At 39.5% G+C, this 18,439-nt stretch overlaps 1 protein-coding gene across 21 annotated transcripts in view; it reads left to right on the top strand.

The window, feature by feature from the left end:
* Positions 1-18,439, top strand: part of LOC100747372 (disks large 1 tumor suppressor protein) — a 537,264-nt gene that overhangs the window by 236,231 nt on the left and 282,594 nt on the right. For 14 of the 21 annotated variants that reach the window (XM_024368879.2, XM_033321739.1, XM_033321740.1 and 11 more), the window contains exon 3: positions 16,157-18,409. The exons of the other annotated variants lie outside the window; for them this stretch is intronic. In XM_024368879.2, the coding sequence (XP_024224647.1) occupies positions 18,105-18,409 (305 nt within the window). In that variant the 5' untranslated portion in view covers positions 16,157-18,104. The remainder of the gene's footprint in view (positions 1-16,156; positions 18,410-18,439) is intronic. 21 annotated transcript variants of the gene reach the window in all.

Below are 18,439 nucleotides of genomic sequence, written 5' to 3'. Positions count from 1 at the left end.
GAGCCGCGACGCATCGCGGCTTCGTAATTGAAAGAAGAAATCTCCCGAGGCGTTCACAGCTTGTTCGTCCATTGTGGATGTCGTGAGGTCCGTAAAATATCGAGGAAGTTTCGCGACACGCGTGCACCACAGGGCGAACAGCAGTCGACATTTGTCTGTCGTCTGTAAGTCGACTTCTCGCGCGCACCAAACTTTCCTCGCAATCCAACTCACTCCTGTATCTTCGCTAGACTTTCGATGTTGTTCCGCGGACCACGGTATTCAGTCGCCCAACCGCTGCATGCGCCAACGATGCACCAGAAAAAAAGGACTCTATTATCGATTTAATGAAGTTTGCGCGAACGGTTTCGCCCGACAAAAGTTGCGCCGTCGCGTTTTGCGTCATTGGCGGCGTCCGCTTCATATCATTACGAAAAGCAGCTTTCGCTCGTTAATCTTAAACTTGAGCGGCGATCTCGTCAAAGTGTTGCCGAAAGGGTTTGCGGAAAGTGTTCGAGCTTTTTCGCGTATCAAATTAAATATCTATGACGTTGAGAAAGAAAATATCTGGTTCGGTAATTTCGATTACTTTTCATGGAACAAAATGATCATTTGCAAAATCAATTGGTTTCATGTAGTTCTTTGAAAGGAGTTTTGAATCTTGACTTATAAACTGAAAAGGTGGGAGATGACTTGTAAGAGTGTCGATATGAAATACCTTTGATACAGCTGAAATCCTTTGATTTGAAGGGCCCTTTTATCGCGTTTAGATATAGCTTCATGCGTTTGACAGTGTACACTGCTGAAAGATGTCTACATACAAAACAATGGAAAAAAAATCAGCCACTCACACGTTTATCTTCCTCTCGTTTATTTAGAACATTTCTCGCTTTGTGCTTTGTCGTTCGGAACTAAAGCATATGAAAAGCCCGTAATAAAAACGAAACGCCTTTAAACAAAGTCCCAGCATTATACTCATAACGCGCAGCTGTTACAAATTAGAAGACCATCGTGCTGTACGCAGACGTGTTAACTTTTTGTTGCGTCCGTTAAGCTTCGATGTTTTTTCCAGCGATCGTTGCTGCGACGACCAACAGCCCGTGCTGTTTTTTCTGCTAAATAAATTTCGGTCATCGCGAGGCTAACGAAACGGAAGATTGCGGGTTGAAATTTTTTTCCGCGGTGGCTACGCAGGAAATTTTGCCAAAAAAGAATAAAAAAAAAAAGGAAAAAAGGAAATAGAAAGAATGGAAAAAAGGAGGAAAGATGTAACGAGGCCGAAAATTCCGCGGTGAAAATTGGACACGGGACGAAATAGGAATTGCCTAACGAACTGTGCAGTCGGAAGCCGAGAAGAAAAGAGGAGCCCGAGTCGAATGGCTAACGAGAGAAGGACATGTTTCAAAAAGGCCGGAAGTAGTTACCGGGCGGTCTACGTGTCCACCCAGCCGGCGTCGTTTCCTGTCAGTTCCAACAAAGTCCTTTCTTCGAAAAATCGGGTCTATGAATATGTTTCTCACCTCGTTCATTCTTCTTTCTTCGTTTTCCTCAACCATCGTACCGAATAATCGATTGTAAGGTAGGGTGTATGAGAGGAATCAAACGTGACGTGGAATATACGAGACATTCCGTTCGAGTAAGAATGAAGGTCTTCTGATTATGTCCATGCTTCAACCTTTAGGTCACTTTTGATCCTATCATGTTCATCTATCAACAAATTTTTCAAATTAGACGCGAGAGCTCTTTGTTATTAATACTTAATGGTAGTCTTCTATGGAAAGACCAATACTATTCAATAGAAGTCTGAATTTATTTTTAATGAATGCTATATTAACAATATCGTATCTTTCAACCAGTAAAACACCCTTCTTTTACCTATTTTTATCTATCAAATTTATTTCTTATTTTTCATTAGGAATCTTATACACATAGGACATATCTTATTAGGAATTTTATACATAAAAACCGTAGTGTTGAAACACATATTGAAAAATATGAAAACACGAAAGTTCGAAATATCGAAGTTAATTATACCATTCGACACCTTTCAATGTTTCTATAATCTGTTCGAAATTATCTAACTTTCCAAGATCATATCTCTTATAAAGTCTCCGTATCTACGCGTTTTAATGGATATTACGTTTTAATAATCTACGTTTTAAGAAAAAGAGGGCAGGCTTTCAAACGAAAATGTTCGGTGGAGCTCTGTGTATCGAAGATAAAACGAGGCAGACGCTTGAATATCTGAATTCTTTTTTCCCGATGAAGATAACGTAGCACCGGGGCCAGTGATTATAGCGATACAGAAATGGTATATGCAAATGAGAATAAATCGTGTACAGCTGTGCGGCGGGACGGTGCCTCGGCGAGGATCTGCTGGGGCTACGTTGTTTGCGCTGGAAAATGAGTTCTCAATGCCCTTTGGTCGCTTAGAAATCTGCAGTGAAGTACATATATATATATGCATCCTATATTCCCGGCTAAACGAGTTTTCGCAGTCGTTCCATTTCGCGTCGCTCCGTGTTTTCCTTCGTCTGGTGCGCGCTTGTTACGCGGCCAAAACCATCGTCATGGTGAGAGGATAATTAGCAAACAAGAATAAAATCACAAAAGATTCCACGTCGATACTTTCATAAAAATCTGGGAACTTAGCACGCGACGATTGTTGTTCCATCAGGATGGTTTGATTTATTATTAAAGCAATTGCTTTATACGAGGCATTTCCGTCCTCCAAAGTGACATACTCTTCACTGCAATAACAAAAATCATTTTTTCCATCCAATAATGTCTGACTTCAACCTGCTTCAATTCTCAATTGCAAGATTTATCTTGTTCAGCTTCCGCACCAAGTTAAACAAAACAATGCAAGGAAAATCATGAACTGGAGAAATTACTGACAATTTGCCGGATGCTTTATACAAAAACATAAAAAGAAACTTCCATTTATCGTGCGTTTCATCGGGTCGAAAGGGGGAAGCCATGAAAAATTCCCCTTTGTATATAATTTCTTTGACAACGGACTGTTTACTTTAAAAACCATAGTCGATAGAAATTGCGCTATAAGTTAACGAGAGATTTTCCATTGGTTGTGTTTCATTATAAAAGTCGTCGGAGCGTGAAACATAGTCTGATGGAGAAGTAGAATGGACAACGCGCGCATGGCTTAACAGTAGAAATTTCTCTTTTTAAAATGTTTGTTCTGTACCTGTTCGCCTCCGCATGGGCCAATAAAAATCAACCAAGCAAGACAGCACCAACCGGTTTGTCAAAACATTCGTGTAATGTGCAAACTTCTGAAAACACATGATAGAGAGAAAGCAGAAAAAAAAGAAGAGAAGAAAAAGAAAAGAGAAAGGGTCGAAAGGGAAAAAAGACGAAGGAGGTGGATAGAACGGGATCCAACACGTCCCGCGGGACGTTATTGAGGAAGCTTATAACGAGGTAAGGTTTGGCCAACCAGGAGTTTTTCCTACTAGCAATCTGTGAAAGGAAGTCGACGGGGAACACTTTGAGGAAGAAAAGCCCACCGGGAACTCTGTCGACGTCAATGAGACGCCGACAACTTTCCTCGATAGTAACGTACCTCTGATTCGAAGCGTCATACTTGCCCTTATATTCGCCTGCTCTTTCTTTCGCGTTTCTTTCGCTCAGGTGAGAAGTATAATCAATCTGACGACAATTTTAGTGAAAGTCGCTTGAGACATTCTCGGTTGGACGAACGCGAATGAAAAATCGGTTTGCTAGCAATAGTCCCTGTCCTCAAAAGTCTTTACCTAATGACAGGTTAAAATTATGATATTAGAAACCAAAGAGAAATTTGTTAAACCAGTTAAACCAACATTTCATAAACGAGTAATCCACAAAATTCGTGTCTTGCAAATTTATGTCTCGGCAGAAAGCTGTTCGCTGAGGATGTAGTTTATTACGCATCCTGACGATAAGTCCTAAAAGTGGATGATCAAGTGCAAAGTTGTTTCCCTGCTCTTCACTGTTGTGGACCGCGTAGATTTGAAAAACTTTTAGTGCCCGACTCCCAGTGGATGGGACATTTGGACTTTAAGCATATTTAACAATAAGTTACGCTTTAGTGTCGTGTTCCCATTCCAACACATGGTCGACAAGATGTATTTTTGAGTAAGGAAAGACACGCGAAAGAGTGAAATATTTTCTCATTCTTTTTTATCAAGTTATCGTAAAATTCTCCTTCTTCTTTACACCACAATTCCCTTAATTTATTAACAAAATTATCTCATAAGTAAAAACACCTGTAATGGCGGAATTAAGAGTAAGAGTTATTAAAATTAACATTCAAAAAACATAAATTCAATGTAATTTATTTTTAAAAGAAATGAAACAACAGATAGGGAAAAAAGAAATTTTTAAGTTACCAAATTATTCTGTCCAAGAGATAAAAAATCTCTGGTTAATAAATTAATCAAACTGTAACACAAAACGAACTTCGAAACAGACGACTAGCTTAGAATTTCAATGATTTACGAGACAAATGACCACGGCTAACCGTTAATCTTGTTTTGCTCGCAGTTTTCCCGCCTCACTGATTATGCGGAAGTTGCAGTCGAATATAATTTCCGGTCATGGACGCGATCTAATTCAATGTAGAGTGATCCATGCGAACGTAGTAACAGTCTCATACGTACGTTTAACCACGAAGTCGCACACATACCGACAGAATTTCGTGTGTACTGGAAATGAAAACATCGCAGTCGCCGTTGGGTACGGTTTCAATGCATCTTCGGTTGTGTTAAAGGAATATACCTTGTTCCTTGCATACGAGCGTATGGTAATTAACTGAAACAGCATTCATCTGCTCCACTCGCTTCGTTTTGTCCTCGAAACGTAATATCTTCCGCACGTCGCGTTGGTTTATCAAGTTGAAACATGTGCAAATTTTACTTGTTTGACAAGCTTTTTGTTCTTATTTCTCCGTTCACTGTCAATCTGATTAGATTTATGAATTCCAAAGCGGGGTTTTATATCAATTTTACATATTTGTATATGGTGAATTTCTATATTTTTATTCATAAAAGTAGGAAACCCTTATTTTTTATTTAAACTGAGAATTACAAAAATTGTATCGTTTTTAATCCTGTTGAGTTCTTTTTAGTTTTGTATAATTAACAAATTTCTGTAATTTGAGAAAAATTTAGAGGAATCGTTGTTGATATCTTTAATATTTCGTTTCAATTTTACGTTAACTATTTCTAAAATTCCAAGAATATTTCTGCTTCTTAAAGCAAATGTAACATTGGGATACGAAAGTTCAGTAACTGTAAGAAACTTATATGGATTTCGAAACAATATTCTAACAGTTCTCGGGAACAGAAAAGCATTTTGCTATTATTACTTCTTTTTGCGCAATTATCAAAACACGACGCGCACAATTCGCGTATATGCTAGTAACAAGAAGTTCGCAGTTACTGAGTCATGGTTGTAGAAGCAACAAAGGTAACGAAGCAAAGATCTCGGGAGGATCTTCAAAATTTTGTTGCGCTTCCGTGTGTCTACGAATAAACATAGAATTCCATGTGACTGTAACTCGCAGCGTTTCGTTCACATCACGAAACTACTCGCGATACTTCGAGTAAATAATAAACTACAGTTCTAAAACAGTGCATCCTGTTTATGCACGTAAAAGCTCCTCGCGTTATTCTCTTCAAGTTGCGATGCACCAAGGGAACTAAGCGTAAATATCGTCCTCTAACTGCTGGTATAATAATTAGAAACGCGTTCGAATCAAAGCGCTTCCAGTAGAATTACTTCGAGATCAAAATGAACGTGATCTACTTCGTATCTATAGATATTCTAGTTGATATTATACATCGATGTGTTATATTTCGATATTTATACAGTCGTTTCTATATATCGAGATGACGAAAAAAGTTCAAGTAAAAAAATATCGTTTGAGGGTTCTTCTTTAAGTTATTAACATTTTTTTACGTTAGAAATATACTGCTAAAAATTTCGCCAGATTAAGAGCTTTTCTTTTTATCCTGCACATTTTGTGATACTATGTATACTTATTGTTTATACTAGAATAGTTAACTAATCATCAAGTATATTAAAAATGTTAAACGAACTGAAAGAAATAAAGAAAAAAACACACGATTAATACAGAAAATTATGGTGATACAGTTTGACATTTCTAAGGATCTTTTACGCAAACTGACAGCAAACAACGACGTACTCTGCACGAAAGGAATTTCACGTAAAACAGGAGACAGAGAAACACCTTCGCAAGAAGCTTGAGACAAACATCTCTCTTTAAACGCAATTTCATACTTGTCCACGTCTTGCGCTGGTCCCACGAGCTCAGTCCGAACTTCCGTTTAACTTGAGTCACCTTATAACCGAACTCCGCGACAGTTCGTTAATTAAACGACGGCAATCACGACGGAAGTAACGAACGACTATATTCACGCTCCGGGCTATGAGCTTTGTCGTCGCGTGGGCCGAAATTCGCAACATACCACTTGTAATAATTACAATAGTAATAATAATAATAATCATTCTCACCAACGACAGAATCGTGAATATGAGGAGGTAGAAGCGAACTCGTTACGTAATCGCAATAGCCGCGTCACGGTTTTTGAAGCGTGAAACGTTGACTGGATGAAAACAGCGCCGGGAAATAGCAGGAAGGTAGCGGAAGAGGGATGGAAGAAACGGGTGAGGGGTGCGCTTACGCGAATTAAAACGACCGGAAGGAATTTCTTTTCGCGATGCAACTACATCCAACGACGCCGCGTCGACTCGTACTTTTATTACGTTCCATCCGTGAGCCGGCTATCAGCTAGAAACGACTAAACGGTTCTGTGTCGAGGCTCGTGAAGGCTTAAAAGTCTGCGTGCTCGTTGCAAAAGGTAGCTAGCTTTTTTCCTTCCGGCTGTGGAATATAAAGGCTAGGCAGGAGAAAAGGCTTCAGAAGAAAATGTAGAAGGAGGAAGAGACGAAAGAAATTGCTTACGTATGTATATTCGGTTTCCGTTACGTTTGTTGATGGTTGACCGACGTGTTCTTCGGTAAAGAAAATAATTCAGATGAGAGTTTAAACGTAAAGAAGCTAAACCTTTCGAAAGCAGATGATCGCATTACAATGATTCGCGTATAGTGAAATCAAGAAGGAAATTTGTCGCGAGAGGAAGCATTTGTTTAGAGTGGGTGATTTTCAAGAGGAATAATTAGATTTTAGCTCTGGTGGTGTGTATCCTGGCATCTTACATCCGACAAGCAATGTGAGGGTGGTTTTACTTTTAATTAAAGAAATACGTGCCTCTTAGCCAGCCGTGGTAAGTGTTTGAATTGCTCCGCCGAACGATGTTCACGAACCTCTGCAATAATTAAATGAACCTGCTCGCGAGAAAGAGGTAAAAGCCGAGGAGAATCGTTCGTTTGACGACGCAATCGTCCTCGTGAAAGTTTACGACTCAACGATCGAAAGTTTTTCCAGTCAAATGAAATCCACTCGATTGTTACGAACATTCGTTAAAAAACGAAAAGAACAAAGAAATGAAAGGATGGTTTGCTCGACTTCCCCTTGTTTACCCGTTTTCCTAGGATCGCGTGGACGTTTCTTGTCGCACGTGGACGCGCTGAAACGCCCGAGCGGAAACGAATCGCGGAAATTCAACCGGATTACTTCCGTCTTTTCTTTCCCGACTTCGAAACCGTTCGAAGGAGAAAAGTCGGTTTACTCGAGCTTCACCAACGTAGAAAAAAGGAGGGTTAACTTTCGTTCGCCAAACAGAGACTATCTTGCATTTACAGATTCACTCAGCTTCGTAGCAAACCCCATCCCAGGAACTTCGACAACTTTTTCCACGTAAACTTTATTCTTCGCACTCTAGCCGGCATTTCGGGCATTAAGGCTTTATTTAAATAACTTCCCTTCCTGGTACCGTGCGTTCGAGCGAGCATACTGTTTCTCAAACGAACCGCGTCCCCGTTGCGACCTAGCATTTCTTAAAAGCCACCACCAAGATTGCGTCGCATTTTCTGGACGCTCCCCCAAGAAATTGTATTTGAACGAAAGAAGGTGGAAGAAATATCGTAGACGAGTGGAAGATCGACAGAGAAGATTACGACATTGACAAATACGCTGCAGGATAAGAAATTAAAGGTAGAATATGATAAACTTCGAAATTAGTTTCCCATTGATTTTCTTGAAAATATTGCTGCAACTTTTTGTATGAGCGCTGTTCGTATCGGAAATTCGAGGTTTTTTCGAAATTCGAAATTTTTCAATCAATTCGTGGTATCTATTATTATTTTGTAATTGGAAACTTTTGTAATTTGGTTTATATTAACACCACGGACGATCTCATGTAGTCCTCCATGTTTCCAACGTTCCACGAACAAACATAAAACATCGAGCCACGTTATTTATCAATCAGTGAATTGAACTGGAGCACGTCATTTTCAGGATTATAATGGATGAAAACCAGGCTCGGTGCAAAAAATTCCGAACAATCGGATCGCTGTAATAAACTAGCGTATAAAGGGGCGATTGCATGGAAGCGTCGTCTCTTCGAACGAACGAAACGAATCATTGTTTCAGGTAGAGGCGGTAGGTAGTATATTTCGTTAGATTATTATTAACGGGTCAGTAAACGACAAAGGAAATTGTTTCTCGTTACCACGGTGTATCTAATCGCGGTAGAATTTAGATGATACTACCCGTATACGTTTGCGTCGAACAGGCTGGCCAACAATGTTCGGGCACAAAAGCTACCGCTCTCTGATCTACTTTGCATCAAGTTCGTCCAGTGCTGGCCGATGCCGCATGAAATCTGCTTGTACACCATGGATTAGCGTTCCTCGCCTTTGTCTGTGCTTGTATCCGAACTCGAAGAATGCTCAGACTTCCGAACATCTACGATATTCACAGACGAAATGGTGCGATTGCATAAAATTTCACTGGAACATCGTTTCCTACTGTATTCTTAGGGTTTTTCTGAACATTTCATAATAATTCAAATTCTAAATAGATCGATTCGTGGATGTTGATAGGTCTTTTTCATTAATGATTGAAACTTTTTCAACAACCCGAGATCAGAATATTGTCATCGATTTTTCAACAATGAAACCTATAGCTTCATGTAGTGATTTAGAAGTACGCGTTAAATTCTTCACGATAATTTTCTAATGGTGACATTCATTATTTTATTGACGCAAATTTAATTCGATAGAATGGAATACAACGCGACGTAGCAGGTACCTGCTTGAACTGAACATTATACGAGCCTTTCAGAAGTTGAACTGATGGTCAACTTCATTTTTTTTAAACTTGTCAGTTTCATTGCACAGGTAGTAAAATTAATGTCCAATTTTCGAGATACAGATGATTTACTTCTATAGGTTCACCTATCATAAAAAAATGGTGTAAATATTAGTCAATTCTAGAGCAAATTTAAGGAAATAATGTTTGTAACATCATTTTTCTGCATCCAAATCATAGAATTGATCTCAGAGTAGCTTCTAAACGTCTCATATATTGATTTATATAGCCATAAATATGTATGATAGTTATCTGTAATTTGGATAAATCACTACGGTTTAAAAAAAACCCTTGTTCATCAATAATGATCTATCCTAATGCAATCTTCAAGGAATTTAATTTCAAGTCAAATGGAGGCTATAAATCGAGCAGCGATCCTGTTTGAAAGCCTTGCTTCGATAGTCACGCAGTTCCCAGAATAGCAATTGAATTCGTAATAGTGAAGCCACGCAATATTGAAGAATCGTTGGACGCTGTTCGCGTTATGAATTTATCGATCACGCTTGCAAATAATCCAGCTAGTACCCGCCTGACCTGTCATACCAGTACAACTGCCGTTCGAAAAATGGTGAAATTGAGAGACATCTGCGCGGTAACGATAACCGATCGAAATTATGATACTTTTTTGATTAACATAGGGAGAGAACGCGGCGCGTGGAAATCTAGTAAACAGATCTATCGATATTCATTTGCGGTTATTCGACGGGATTTACCTGCGCTAATTCCATCTGAATCGGAGAAATTAATTCGACGATCAACCCGTGATCGTAGGGAAAACCAATTAAACCTATAGTGGTCCGTAACGACGGCTAATATTTGCATGGAAAATCGAAGCCAGCCGACTCTCGTCCTTTCGATCTCTCGCCCTATTCTTTTTTTTTTTCTTTTATCCTTCGTTTTATCGCCGAAATTCAATTCAAGAGACGTGCTTCGTGTGTCTCTACAATGTTGATATCAGCCTCGTGTTTACTTGATTGTAGTATAATGTTGGAACAGCGATTCACTTTATAAATTTCTGTCGTAATCCGATAGGAGGCATCGTGAAATAGATTTTGAGAGCGTTGAAGTCAATTAAGTCGATCGGCGATCGATAATATGTATAGAATAGAACATTGTTTTGACACAGTGGAACGAGAATTTTTTAGTCGATGCACTACGTTTACGCGATAGGGTATTGTATTCTGAAAGCCTTTAGCTTGCAAAGAACATTTCATACAATAACAATAATTTCTGCCATTATTTATTGAGGGCCTCGATATCTTCCGTCCCTGGTTCTCTATGTTCGTCTTCGAGCTCTCCTTTTACGTGCCATTCGTATAAGGTAACCTTTGAGAACCTTCTGGAACCTCTTATCAAGCATATATTATATATACCTTACTCTTTGATTTCTTGGTACATCAAGAGATGGTAGGACAGAATATTAATTTTGGATTTTCTCGTAGGTCTTTCAAGAATAAAATCCCTTTCACTACACATGCAAAACCAGAATCATGTTTCCCTGGTTATAATATTCTTTAACCACCATACACGAGATTTTGCATTCAAATCTCCAATAAATATGAGAACTCTTTCAGACAAGTGAATAATGCTTTTGAACTGCTAATTAACTCTTAAAACTCCCCTTCATTTCCTCTGAACTTGCCAATTCGTGATATTCGGGGAAAGATAACACCAGATTATCAACTATTTGTGCGTCTCTGTAAGCTTTACCACTAGCCACCATCTTTACTTTAGCGTTAGCTATTTCTTCTTATAAAACTCTCTCCAAAAAAAACTTTATACGCCCTATTTACGTCCTTTGTTGCTTTTCGAAGAACGAACTTTCAAAAGGGCAGTTCTCTTCTGGCGCAATAAAAGAAACTTTCGTCACAATGGAGTGTCGAAGTCCGTTATGACTGAAAGTTTTTAAATTATTGATGGATATACACAACGACATACCGTTTCTCGAGTAGGTAACCGTTACAAATATTCCATCGATCATCGTGGAAGTTTTGGAAAGTCTTAAAGCACTTTTATCTTCAATGTTAGACGTCTGATAAATAATTTTCAAAATTTGTATAGCAATATCGTTGAATTTAAACTTAAAACAAGCCCTGTTCAGCTAGTTAACTTGTTAGCGAGGTCTTGTCTTAATCCGAAAGTTTCATGATCGTGGAATTAAAAGTTGATAAAGATAAATTAATATTTGGATTGGCGAATGTGAATCTTGTTTTCCCCAGTTAATAAATTAAAATTAACAGTTACACATTTGAGGAAGGAGAAATAAAAATAGGGAACAAATTTTTATTATTTGAATTTATTGAACAAAATGACAAAAAATTATGAAACGACAATGTATGGTATCGTAACCAGCAAGCTGGGAAAAGAGTTCCATAGGTTCGACGCGGTCGTCAGCCGTGAATCAGGCCAACGATGTTGTTTTTTGGCGGTACGTGACGCTATAGTGTCAACACATTAATTTCTGTCGATCGATACGCCGCTGGCTAAAATAAATAAAAATCGTAGGCAGAGCATCGTTATTAGTGGTTTTGCACACGGTGCGCTGCTGTCGGCTGCTTTTTAACAGAAACGACTTGTGTCGGTTTCGGCGCTCGCGAATATTCAACGGTGTCACGGAATCGAGAGCCGCGAAAAAATTGCCAGGGTTGTAATGCAGCCGCGTTACCACAGTTCACCTCCGAAAATCGTCGATCTCGTTTAACATTTCCATTGGTCGCATCAGGGAAAATTTTCGCTGCCGAAAATTCCGTGTCGTTCCAACATGGTGCGAACAGTGAATTCGAGTCCGAAATAACATACTCGTTGTTGTAAAAGTTGTTTATTCAAAATAAGCGATAAATTTTCATAGGAGTGCGTCCCTTTTATGATTCTGTGTTAAAGTAGAGGTAGGATATACGATATTCGATATTTGATATTCGACATTCGTACATAAAAAGTATTCTCATGTAATTATACATGTAATTATAGAAGTTGGACATTTTATCTATACAATAATCCAAACATATAAAAATAAATTTCATAGATACACTAAGCAGTAGAAGAAATTAATAAAGTAAGACCTACGTCGAATTCTTATGTATTTATGAACTTTCATATACAAATATGAAGTAATCTCAGATCCCGACTGATTCTAATTCCAATGAACGGAAAAAATGTTTTTCGTTAATCACACAGAAAACAACACGTTTTTCCGCGCGTATCGATTTATCACGGATTTTCATATTTTTCCTCTGGATCGCTGTAGCTCTCCCACGCGCCTTCTCCCGACGAAATATACGATGACACGGACGCGAATCCGCGATAATATTTTAATATTCTCTTTTTTTTACGGCCGACACACACGAGAGTCGTGCCGTTCCGTGCCGTTGAGCCGCGTTTTTAAATAACGTACGTCGAATAAATTTCTCGCGTGAACGGCCCGACGAACAAACGAACGAGAATATCATAAATTTTCATGCATCGTGGACGAAGTCTCGGATACTTTGCGCCGCGTAGAATCAAAATAAATTCCGGCCATGTAACCTACGTGTGCACGCCGCGCTGGATCGCTCTACGTACAATTGCGCGACACAACTCGGCTGCGGAACGGACCCCGCGTCGCGTTTAATTGCGCTGAATGCAACGCGCTCGTTCCGTCTTAGTCTCACCCTGGTTTTCCGCTAATTTCACCCCTGAACTTCGTACAAACACTACACGCAACTTCGTTCCGTACCGATTAAGAAACACAGACGGTCTTGTTGCTTCGAGGATCATTATAATTTACAGAGCTAGGAGGAGAATTTTTAACTTGTCTGAATAAAACCAGTTCCGCGAAAACAGGAATTTCAATGCTGTAGTGGTAATGATATTTTTATAATTTTTAAATGCTACATATTTAATTTTATCTCTCTGTATAATTGTAGAATGGAGCGAAACTATATACAGAGTATACATAGTATACTACCTGTACACTACACAGTTAAAAATCATAGTATACACTAAGAAACAGCATGGGTTTATTATTATAAAATATTCCTTATACCTTTTCAAGTCGCGAAAATGAATTGTGGCACAGAATAATATTATAACTTAGTTTTAATTAAGAAATTAAAGAAATGATACTTTTAAAAGTTGAAATACTTGACCAAATCTCTGTATTTTAACCTACATTGCTATGATTTTCAGTCTTTCGTGTAGTATTTTCTATACGTTCTACTTAATTCACCTATCGTCTGTAAAAACTTCTCCAGAAAAATTAAAAGTATTTCTGTTGGCTGGCGCTAAATGGAATTATAAGAAGTTATAAGAAGCGATGGAAGTAATGGACGATGACTCGAATTATATTAGAATTAAACTTGTTGACTCACCGAAATTCACGATATTTTACATTTAAACAAATAATGAATTACATTCTTCCTCCCACTTTTCTCTATCTATCTCTATCTATTTAACAGCAAGTTATGTTCTTAATCAGTTAACCTTCTCTCATGAGCTATGTCATAACCATCTGTACTGATCCCTGTAGAATATTCATCTGAATACTTTTTAATTGCTATCACTATACACTTAAATATAAATCAGATGTGAAACGTATTATTGCGAGGAGAAGAGGCGATGATAGGCGAGCACTAGGAGTATCAGTGGCCAGCAGTCGCGTATCAGAGAGCGTTTCAATCGCATTGTTCATTGCAATGGCAGTTTGTCTGGATGATTCCCCGACCTCTAACGTCCATTCACGTTCCCGATGCATTATTTCGTACTCGCGATCGCTCAGTGATTTACTGCACCGGCATGACGGGTGCAGGCAACTGCATTATTTCTACCCCGTTATAATCGCGTTCGTTCGCGGTTTATTTATCCGCGCACGATGCATTTGATGGCGGCTGCGAGCAGACAAAGAGCCACGGAACGTCAATTGAACGGTCGCAAAAGATATGCCTTCATCGAGTATTAACTAGCCATTATATCGACACCTATTCCGGCGTATTTTTCTCCATCCTCGATTAATTATTTCTTTGAACGAACTTGTGCCAGTTTTTATGATCGTTCGTGATTTATCCAATGAGAAGAAAATTGAAAGGATTTGTTTCTATAGTTCGAAATATCTATCGAGATCGCTATATCATCCAATACGATTTATTTTATATCAAAAAACATAAAATAGAGTTCCTGTTAAAATTCCTCTATATGAACTGTCATTTTGCTTTGTTTTTACCAAAAATAGAAGAAAGGAAAAGATTGATCTATATAAGTAAATCTTTTCCTCTTCGGTATATGATTTCTGGTTCCAAAAGGCATCACTCGTATCAAAACATTCTGAGAGTACTAACGGTTAGAATGATACTGAATTTCAAGTTTAAAATACCATCCAGTACTAGAATCTAATTCGAATTTTAACTTCAAGATCAGATATTGTACTCGAAGTGAGCTTGTTAAAACTGTCGTTCACATTCCAGAAAAACTGCAATCTCTTTCTGCTTCATTCGTATCGTTAAAAAGCCCAATACGCAAAAATTTATCGGTAACTCGACTTGCCATTCAAAAACGGAGAATCATCGTTAACAAGCAACCCCTCGAGCCGAAGATTCAAGTTTTAATTGTTACTTGTACGTGACAGGTACGAGCATCTTGCTCGTCGCGGTGACGAGGAGTGCCAGCAGTCAGTACTCGAAGAACATACAAGTGTTTTCCACTGCGCCGTTCGTCGAGACGCCCGTCATAATTTACAACTCCGTCTCTTCTGCTTTTCAAGGTTTCTCGACGCTCGAGTCAATCCATAAAATCCCTCTACAGCTCTGTTTCATATTCCAGAACTCAGGGTTTGGTCGCGTTTGGTCTTCGCGTTGCAAAACGCGTCGAGTAATTTACTTTCGATCAAACTTTGTTTCACGATCAACAAGGACACGCCGTCACGGAACCTTAATGATACAATTGAATAACTTCGAAAGTTTCTCAGCGAAAGACTTTCGTGACTGGCGGAGAAACGAAATGTATGTGTAAAATCTCTAGCGCTGCATCGACGGAAATGGTTAAATTATACGACAGAATTGAATGAAAGCGTCGTGAAACAATCATTGTCGACAGTTAATCGTTATAAATTCTGATATTTTTTATCACATCTGCTTCGTATTTTAATATAAAATACTAGCTCCATGTCGATATGCTTATAAAAGATTTTAAACGCTTATAGACACCTTTTATGAATGTATTACGTGTATTATGCGAAACATTAGCATAGTTATGAAATTGATAAAACCGTATTTATTACTAGAACTATACTTACTATGAGCGTAAGATTGCTCCTTATGCTGTATATTAATGTTTTGCTAAATGTACGTTTGCGTTAAATATCTCGTAATCTCTTCATAGATACATTTTTGTATTGGTTTTAAATTTCTCCAATATAATCACGACAGTCGTACCTCATTACAGTATTACTGAATTTTCAAAATGTTTTATATAATACATAAAATATAGACATAAATGTTTTCTATGATAACTGTCTAAATAATTTTCCGGTCCAGTGTATACTTTCCGATAGAAGCAATGAAACACGAGCAATAAAATCAATCGGTGTATCGCGGCTGGAATAGAACCAGAGATACCGGAATATTCTCCTTTTAACGAAACAAATCGAACTTACATTTCCGTGAACTCGGGGATCTCATTTCGCTGTATCAAACGCGGGGCTATTAGACACGGCAACCGCGTCGTTTGAAGGATCCTCCTCGTTGCAGCATCAGAAGCTCGACAAAAAATAAAAAGAAAGAAAAAAAATAAGGAAGGCAAAGATAACTACAAAAAAAGGGAGAAAGGAAAGACGCCGATCCTGTTCGAGTGTGTTTCCTTTTGCCAGTAGAATCTCGTCCAGGCTTGGTGGGATCGTTCGTATAACTTTTGCAGGCCAGCGTAAGAAAGGGACGGTTCTGAAGCCCCATAATAGAATTCAATGTAAGAAAGAAGAAAAAACGTGGGATCGACAAGGTCTGGTTGTTCGGATAAAAGAAATCCCGGACACTTATCGAACCTTCCCGTCCAGTAACTTCGACGTGGAGCTAAAGCTTCTTGGAAACGGTTTGCAGCGTTCAGTGAAACCGCGTTATCATCGAGGATCAAGATCCAACTCTGTGTCCCCGAAAGGAGCCGATTCAGCCGTGCGTAGCAAGTGAAACGAACACGCTGGCCGGAAGTGCCGCCTCAATGGGAGCGGGTCCTCGTTCCGGGGGACCGCATTCGGAAAGACGTCAGCCTCGCGCAGCTCGATGGGTCACAGAGAATCGCGGCGAGAAAACAGACGCAGAAGTTGAAACGGCTGGGAGACACGAACGGTGTTGGGCAGCCCAGCTCGTTGCAACTTGCTCCGCAGCGATAGGGCAAATGGGAAAGTTGGTGAGCGGAGCAACGACGATACCTCTCTCGGCTTGCTTGCTAAAAACTTTCACGAGAGTGTTCCATAGCCAGCGCGGATCACGAACGAATCTTTTCTACTTTTCTAAGTGCGTCGTTCATCGGGACCAACAGTAACTGGCAGTGTGTCCATAAGCTGGCTTCATTAGCCGTAATCATTTACCAGGGAACGACAAAGTTGCCCGTGCAGTTTCACTGACTACACTGATGGAGGTTTCATTGACCATTAATGTTATTCACGACGTATCACACGGATACGTCGCCCTCGACTGGCCTAATAATTTCTTTGCTACGTCGTTGGAATGTTAACGAACGCGGTGTGATCGTGCGAAATTAAAACATACGAGAAACATTCTGAAGAAATCTGGATATTCCTGAAGTCGTCGATCGTCACGTTCCCAACAATCGTGCCTTCCATTTTGTCATGTAGCCTCGAGAATGTTGAATCAGTGTATGGAAACGAGTGTCTAAAAAATTCTATGGACTTTTTTTTGTTCGTCCTATCGGCGTAAAGCGCAACTGCAGCAACGGCGCGTTCCTTGATAGTTCGTAATCCGCAGTTCGCACGTTCCGAACTTGCCGCCAAAATCCTAATCCTGACGAATGTCGCGCGTTCGCGCTGTCAGTGAAAGATGTGGAAAGCAGCCGAAGGATTCGGCACACGGGATTTCCGATTTGAACGAATTCGTGGAATGAGCGTATTCGCACTTGCTGAAGCGACCGGTTAGGAATCGAATCGATGAAGCACATCAGCCAGCTTGTTGAAATGGAGGTGAAGTAAGATTACTTCGATACTTTGGTAATCCAAAGAAGAATGGAGGTAGATCGACGAAGAATTTACGGCGGATAGGTTCCATTAACGGTGAGACAAATCTCGATGCGAGCGCGACTGTGACGAACTAAAAATTGGAATCGAAAGATTGGTTGTACAGGCGGAGGAATTCATGCCTGAAGAAGGAGCCAGCGGGAAGGTTCCTTTCGAAAAGGAACGAAGTAAGAAACATAAATTCTGGTAATATTGTTATCCAAATTCACAAGAAATGACGTGAAAAGCGTAATGTCAATGATGTAAAAAATATTTCAAATTCGAGAACATATACAAACAAAATCTTTATTAAACATAAATCCACAAAGTATAATCGAGGGAACAAAATAGCTAAAAAGAAAATCAAACTGCCTAGCTAAAATTTTCCAAACTTAATTAAATTCTCTGAACAACTATTGCTTTAAAAAAAACCTTGCGTGTCTTTAAAACGAACTTCCAAACAAAAATCCGAATTTACCTAGAAAAAAAGAGAAAAAAGAAAAGAAAAGACAATTAAAAGTCTAAACAGGGTAAAAACCACGTTACGTATCTAGAGAAGCAACAATCATTCCAGCGATCAGGCTGTGTAGTCGCGGTTAGGAAAGAAAAGGGGACGTCGTTAGCAAAGATTTCAGTGCTATGCATCGCGTTGGCTACTGGAGCCTCGATGACCTTGACTCAGCGAGCATGAAGCACCCATCGAGGTCATCGCGACTTGAGATTGCTATGGCACTGTTCGGCATGGTCTGGCTGTTGCGTGTCCGCTCGGAGATGCGTCGTTGCTCGAAATGTCGGCACGAAGAAATCCTGGCGGCCCAGCAACAACAACAACAACAACAACAACAACAACAACAGCAACAGATGCAGCAGCAACAGCAACACCATCATCTCCATCATCATTCCCATCACCAGCAACGCACACTGTCGCAGACTACCAGTCTACTGCAGACCCCCGACGATGCGGTCAGCTCGTC

Source organism: Bombus impatiens, unplaced genomic scaffold (assembly GCF_000188095.3).
Source record: "Bombus impatiens unplaced genomic scaffold, BIMP_2.2 scf_0487, whole genome shotgun sequence".
Classification (NCBI taxonomy): Eukaryota; Metazoa; Arthropoda; class Insecta; order Hymenoptera; family Apidae; genus Bombus; species Bombus impatiens.
Note: the sequence above shows the minus strand (reverse complement) of the source record. Positions and strands in the feature narration are given on the sequence as shown.